The sequence below is a fragment of the Rhagoletis pomonella genome, unplaced genomic scaffold (assembly GCF_013731165.1).
Source record: "Rhagoletis pomonella isolate Grant_MI unplaced genomic scaffold, Rhpom_1.0 Rhpom_scaffold_00002, whole genome shotgun sequence".
Taxonomy (NCBI): Eukaryota; Metazoa; Arthropoda; class Insecta; order Diptera; family Tephritidae; genus Rhagoletis; species Rhagoletis pomonella.
Window position 1 is genome coordinate 36,477,727 of NW_023458556.1, and position 7,509 is coordinate 36,485,235.

The 7,509-nt window shown below is 39.9% G+C and overlaps 1 protein-coding gene across 1 annotated transcript in view; it reads right to left on the minus strand.

Moving 5' to 3' along the window:
• Window positions 1-254: 254 nt before the first annotated feature.
• LOC118733546 (serine/threonine-protein kinase Smg1) overlaps window positions 255-7,509 on the minus strand; it is a 22,439-nt gene continuing 15,184 nt past the window's right edge. Inside the window, exons 5-10 of the mRNA XM_036462981.1 lie at window positions 5,512-5,849; window positions 4,585-5,383; window positions 3,065-3,640; window positions 1,943-2,989; window positions 1,399-1,864; window positions 255-1,323 (exon numbers count right to left, since the gene is read on the minus strand). Of these exons, the coding sequence (XP_036318874.1) occupies window positions 1,118-1,323; window positions 1,399-1,864; window positions 1,943-2,989; window positions 3,065-3,640; window positions 4,585-5,383; window positions 5,512-5,849 (3,432 nt within the window). The 3' untranslated portion in view covers window positions 255-1,117. The remainder of the gene's footprint in view (window positions 1,324-1,398; window positions 1,865-1,942; window positions 2,990-3,064; window positions 3,641-4,584; window positions 5,384-5,511; window positions 5,850-7,509) is intronic.

The following is a 7,509-nucleotide window of genomic DNA, read 5'->3' on the forward strand; positions in this document are numbered from 1 at the left end:
TAGGTCCGAAATTTTAATAAAAAGCGATTGCTTAGTTTTTGTTCATACAGTCCAGTGTATATCATCGACGCTTCGACGTGCATATATCGCTTGGAAGACGAGCAGACAAGGCATTTTATCTGTAGCTTCCCGGTGTTCGCTTGTTATTGGCAGATAATGCTAATAAATATTTTCATTTAATTTTTTTTAACAAACACATATTTTTTACCTTAACCAAGCAATAAACAACCAATTGATTACAGACCAATTTATATTTCGAAGAAGCTGTTATATTTATGTATATTGTATAGCTTTTATTTTTATTATTTCACGGCCAACTTAAAATTAGGTCACCAAATAGTTTAATACAGATGTCGTTGTAAATCTCCGACCAAAGAGTTTACTTGCAAATGCTATAAGAGTATATCGACAAAACAATTAGGAAATTTATAGTGAAAAGAAAATTTAAAAGAAGTAAATTTTATAAGATTGAAATTTGCCAAAGAAACCCAGCCACAAAGCGCGCGCACACAACAAGTTTTTAACGTTCACCTCACCCCCACACACAGCACTACACCAGCATAACGAATCATATGTCAACCCTGCACACACCCTCACACAGCAAAACCGCATCGCAAAATCCAGTTATATGCCAAATGACAGTGAAGTGTAACGGACAATTGTCGAAATGCTGACACGCTTAGCTAGTGACTGGATTTTACTTTTCGACCCCATCATCCCAACAAACAATCCACCCAACGTCTTTGCCAGCTGTATGAAACAAAATTGACTGTCACTTTTTTTTATAGTTATAATATTGGGGAATAGGTGCGTCAGGCAGCAGCACTCTATTGTTACTCCCTTCCATTTTTGATGTTTAAATATTTCCCGCTAATAGCTGCTCCCTCTGGCATCCCATCGACGTCGCACTGATATTAATGGTGATTGTTGTATATACGTATGTATGTATCGGATGATCAGCTTCCACTTGTTCGCCTTCGTCTGATATCTACCACTGCTTGATTATCTTCCGCTAACTGTTGTCCACTTCATTGAGTGTAGTCGCGCTGCTGCTGCTGCTACTGCTGAATTGAGTTAAGTTAAGGCTTCTCATGTACGAAGCCGTTTCATTAAGCATTTACACCCAAGGAGTCCAGCCTTCGTAGAGCACAGCTAGATTATCGGGGTTCATTGCCTCGCGTATGATATAGTCAACTTGCTCGGCAATAGTACAACGACGATTCGAATCGGGATCGCGACCTTCCAATTTCATGCGTACACGCTTCCAAACGGACACAGCGTATGCGTTGCGCTTTTGCTCGCCAGGATTATTGGTAGTGGCAGCTGAAATATAAACAGAATTCGAAAATATAATTTTAATTGTAATATATATGTATGTATGTATGTACGCATATTTACCCTTCTTATCGCCTGTGACATCATCAACTGCTGTAATCGCTGGCACTTCCTCTCTATTACTAGTTGTAGATTTTTGGACACCCTCCAAAGCTGCCGCATAGCTGGCTCTGTTACGCAAGGGCGAATCCACAGTTACACTGCTCGTCGAACTCTCGCAGTCTTCGGCTTTGAATCGTTGTCCCAAGTCTAGCAGGGCTGCGTAATTTTGTTCATGAGACGATAGTAGCTCGCGCACCTTTGCCTTAAGCTCTATGGGAGTAGTATCGGTGGTATTGCGAGAGAGTAGCTGCATTTGTAACTCATTTAGTTTGTTGTGGAAGAAACGTAGCGCGTGCTGAAGGTCACGTGCGTGTGCTGCGAAGCCTGCTCTGTCTACAGCAGCTGAGTTGCGTACATTGCGATCGTTCTTGGTAATTGCTTTGAAGAGTTGGCGCATATCACTGCGCACTTGATGCTCCAGAAGGGGCTATATGGCAAACATTTTAGAAAAAATACACGTTAGTTTGAATACAAAAATATAAAAGTAAGAAACAACTTATCTCACCAGCATCTGTTGTCCCTGCTCAAAAAGTCCCTCCTTCAATGCTTCTTCCTCGTGCTCGAGCGTGGCCAATTTGCGCTGCACCGTGAATGTCATTTCATCCAGCAAACCAGCAACATTCTGTATCCAACACTGATCAACTTTGCCCTCCGGATCCAACAGCTGCACAATCGATTGCTCAATAGGTGTAACATTTGCGTTACTCTGCCGCATAGTATCCATGGCATCTTGCCACTGTTGCAGCACAGCCAGAAAAGCGTTGTCGGCCTGCAGGCGATTCTCCTTACTCTGCAGCAACTCAAACTGCAGCAAGGCGTTGGCGTAATCGTACATCTGTGTGGTTAGCTGCAACAGTGCATTGTAGCGCAACACCTGCGCCTTTACACATTCCATGAAATTCTCCTGCAACGGCAACAGACTGCTGTTGGTTTGCAGTGCCCAGTTGAGTGGCTGCGTCACAGCTGCCGTATACTCATCCACATCTTCGTGGATTTTTATCATTGTATGCTTCCAAACGCTCAACGATTGGCTACATGCTTGCACGGACTTGAGCAGCTTATCCTTCGGAAAGCCATACATTAGCTGTGTGTCTGACTGCTGCAATTGAACCTCATTCAACCAATAGTGTGCGCTACCCACTAACGCGCAGTGCTCGGCCAACTTAGTGCGCAAAAGCACCTGTATTTGGAAGTTTTTGCCACTGAAGCCCTGTTGCAGCGCATGCAGCAGATTCTGGCACAGACCTCCTGCATTCAGGAGGGTTGTTGCGTCCAGGCAACGCAAATTGAGGCATTGTGCAGAGAGTGCTGTAAGAGTGTCAAGTAGCATGTGTGCAAAAAGCGATGGCAGTCCGCAAAGTATAGAGCGCTGTAGCGTGTTAATGTAGTTACTTAACGGTGCTGAAATTCGGCGCACATCGTAAATGCGCTGCACGTCGTTGTGTACTAGCGCAAACACATTATCGCGGGCCGAACGGAAAATATCAACGATCACTTCGTATTTCAGCGAGCCTGCAATGTCATCAATGGTGTTGCCCAGATAGTGTGATTGCTTTAAGTAGGGGAAAAATACAAAAGGTTATAGACTAAGGCATCAAAGAAAAGAAATTTACGCAAACTCATTTACCACAAACTGCTTGAAATTAGAAACGTTCATATTTTCCAGCATTAGCTCCACTGTTGGTTTCAGTAGCCTAACACGACTTTCGAAATCATCGAAAAGCGCATAAATTTCGTTGAAGAGCAACGTCACTTCAGCGCTGTCATCGTTCAGCTGCAGCGCCGACTCGGCAACGTGTGGTTGGTAGGCACAAATCTCAGCCAAAGCCGTTCGTACTTCTTCTACATTATCCTGCATGAATAGGCGTACTATCCGTTCCGGCAGCGTTAGCTCAAAAGCAGTTTTCAATTTGTGCAACGATTGTAGTGCCTCGGAGAGTGAGAGAAAATCGTCGTAGTACTGTTGATCGGCCTCCGGGAAGGCTACCTGGCACATTTGATGCAACATTTCGAGGAAATTCAGTTGTTGGTTGAGCAAAAAGAGATCTTCAGTTTCAAAAGCGTCCTGTTCGAAGAGCAATAATGAATCGTTGGCCTTTGACAATGTTTCAAGCATGCACGATTGCAAAGCTTGCGTATGGCTGGCCGGATTCAAGGCAATGAATGTGTGTATCGTAGTGACGGCGGCATCAAATGAGATTGACTGCAAGAAAGGCATTAGACAATTAGGAAAGGAATAATGAACGTATGTGGCAGTAATCTTAAAATTTTCGCCTCTTTGTATTAATTAGACGATATGTGCCTTAATGTATGCATTATCGGATTACGGAGCGTATTTTACAAAATTTTTACATAATGTTGAGGCGACTTTTAACACCTAGCGCCTAAAAGCATGCTACTTCCTCGATAAACCCGAATAAAAAGGGCAGCACAAGTATGTGCGCAGCTACATATGCAAAATTTTCATATAAGAAATTATGCATATGCATTTCTCAAATGACACATGGCAAAACGTTTTCAAGTTATAAGTTGATAGCACGCCAAATCATGTTCAGCTAACTTTACGTATCCCCCACAAACTCTTCCGGATTTTATAAACGGCAAACGGTCTCTGCATTACCATTGGCCACATCGCATGGGTACATTTTTAATTAAATCGTCGATGCCTTTGCAAAACTGCCCATCGACCAATTACAAAATCGCCTATCTATTTTACCGAAGAGCGAAAAATCCGTTTTTCTTTGAAGGCATTGACTTGATAAACAGTATTTTCTCAAGCTATTATTTTACAGATATGTTGTTTATGCATAAATCGCGATGCCTGGAGTTCAGGGTTACCAAATCTCATTTTTGCCACAATGGCGATTTAGGCGGTTTTGCAACTGCTCAATGGGCGGTTTTGCAAAGGCATCGACGAAATACATTTTGTGCAGATGCATTAATCCCCACCCTCAACTCGCACTAAGTCAATCACATATCTCATTCACCTTTTAGGCAGTTCTCATCCTGCTTATGAAATAGTTAAGCTTTTGTTCGACAATTTCATTACTTTACTTTGTCTACCCCCCAAAAAAAGAATTTTCAATCTACTTAAGTCAAGAAAACAATTATATAGCTACAGTAAATAACCATCCCCTCTGTACTCACCACTTGATTGGAGTGCTCATTCAAATCATTAATCGCCGTAGCCAATTGCATATTCGCCTCAATCCAAACCTTCTCCAGCCCATTTGCATATTGCACGATATGTCGCCTCCCAGTGTCTACTACACTAACTTGCTCATCACCTTCCTGCCACTCCTCCAACTGTTTTTGCAGCTCTGCCATGCTCAACTCATCACTTATCAATTCGCGATAAGCTTTCTCATATTTAACCAAACGATTTTGCAGTAAACGCGAACGTGGATAAAATTGCATTACACCAGTATATTGTTGCAGCAAATCGATGCATTCCAGGGCACAACGACACTGCTGATAGAGCGTATTGTCCATTTCTTTACGCGTGAAGTCGCATTGCGCATACAATTGCTCTTGATTGCTCTGCTCGAGCAGAGTGCGTAGCAATTCGAATTCATTCGCTGGTACATTATGCTGCAAATCGCAGAGTTGCATTTGCAGTGCCGATAGCTCATTTGTGGCATAGGCGGTAAGCAAGCGTTCAAAGTAGGTATTGAGCAGCATAAAAGTATCCTTCTGATATTTTTGTACATTTTCTTTGACTGCAGTGAAAGCTTCCTTATCGTGTTTGCATGTGTTGTGACGATCGGTAATCGTATTGAGGGCATGACTGCCCATCGCAGTGCCGAGCGCTTGCAGTTCGCGTATCATAGCCCATTGCTTAGAAATGCGATCGCGTTCTTGTTCTTCTCGACGGATCTCCGCTTGTAGTGCAATCAGGTGATCGAGCGCTCCTTCGATTTCGGTTAGACGCATTTGCAGCTCATCTCTGAAAGAAGAAAATATGATTTGAACTTTACTTTAAACGGAAAACATTTAGTTTTGAGTGAGAAACCCTAATACTTGTCCATTCATTTGTTTACGGTTTTGTACCGTCAGTTTCGCTAGCGACCTTACCTGTATTGGATCCAATAAGGTTTTAGCTCATTCAGTCGCATTTCCAATGACTGACGCGTACATTCCCAATTCTGTCGGCGTTGCACAGTATCATCAATAGGTCCATTGACTTTTGCGCTGCCTTCCTTTTGCATAACCGCCGCTGTCGCATCCAATGCATTTAGGCTCAACACAGCAGCATGGGCTGACGTGGCACGTGGTACGGTGCTTGTACCATCATCACTCACAGTCCAATCGACCAAGGGATCGTAAACAAATGCCTCCAGCAGAGTGAGCAAAGTTTCACGCTCCTTGCGCAATATTTTTAAAACATGCTCGCAGCCCAAGCGGAATGTGCCCTACGCGAAAAATTAAGATAAATGATGAAAGTTTGCAAAACAAAGAAATAAAAATACTTAAATACAAGAAATACAATTGATTGTATGTATATTTTTTAAGTAAAAACAAAGCAAGAAATGTAGAAGCCGCTTGCTCGTAATCTTTCTCCATTAATTTTTGGGTACAAGTATTTGCACATTTCGACTCATACATGCATACATACTCGCATATGTAGAGTGGTCGAAAAAATTATAGCCGCACCACACTTTACAAAGTTTTAACATTTTTTTTTTTGATTTTGGTTATTTTTTATAACAAGTAATTTTCAAGCAAAAAAATACAAAATCGACTTTAATTCTCATATAAAAATTTAAGATTATCGTTAATTTCTTCATGCTCTAATCATAGGATCTAAACCAATTTGAGACGACCTCTGAGGTACAACTTTTCATTTAAAAAAATAATTATGGAAATCGGTTAACGTGGTCCAAAGTTATGCGTTAACATACATAAAAAAAAATGTTCCGACGAATTGATAATCTCCTCCTTTTTTGAAGTCGGTTAAAAATATTGTTCATTCTTTAACAAAACCCGTGTAAATCCAAGTTTCAAACCTTGTGCAATATTGAAGAAAAAATCAATAAACTTTAGTAAAAATTTCTAGCTTTTTTAATTAGATTTCCTAGAAAGATTCTGAGTATGCAGTTTGTAGCTCACTTAATTCTAGTAGAATAAATTGCAAGTTTCAAGTGGCTGAAAATTACTGTGAATTTTTTAGCTATTCTTTGTCCTATTTGCTTCCATATAACGAATACGCACAATTTATTTCTTATGAGAGAAAATTGAAACATCTGCGACAAAAAAATTCTAAAAAATCAGCCGTTTAAAACTTGCACTTTGTTCTACTACATAGAATTCAATCATCTACAAAACTTCACACTCAGAATCTTTCTAGGAAATCTAATTAAAAGAGCCTCGAAATTTTTATGAAAGTTTTTAAATAATGCACAAGTTTGAAACTTGGATTTACACAGGTTTTGTAAAAGAATGCACTATATACATATTTATAAAAAAAAATAACCTTATTTAAATAACATAAAAAAAATATGTTATAACTTGCCAGAATGTGGTGCGACTATAATTTTTTCGCCCATTGTATGTACATATTGTATGTGGATGCATACGTATGTATGTACGTAATTGGCAGCCCCCCGTGATAATTATTAGACGTCAGTTAATACGGGTATCAACACTGTGCTCAATCATTTCCACCTACCACTTGAGAACGCTGATAACGCAAAATATTTCAGGTTATTAGGTTGAATTCATAATATTGTAGCATTTTCGTGAGTTTGTTAGTGCAAATAAATTTGTTCACTATTTAGTGTCTAGTATATCGACCCCTTTGCGCAAAATTATCGCATGTACCTACTAGAAACCAAATTATAAAGGAAATCGTTTTTTCTACTTTTTTACACAAGAAAAAAATGCATTGAAACATACGATGAAATGTAGAGTAAATTTTTGGCGTAACTATAGGGATTGCACCTATAATATTTTACCAGGTGATGCGTTGTGGGGTGTAGAACAAATTTGAATGAAAAAGTAGATTTCGAAAAAACATATATACATATATACATATATATATATATATATATATATATATATATATATATATAT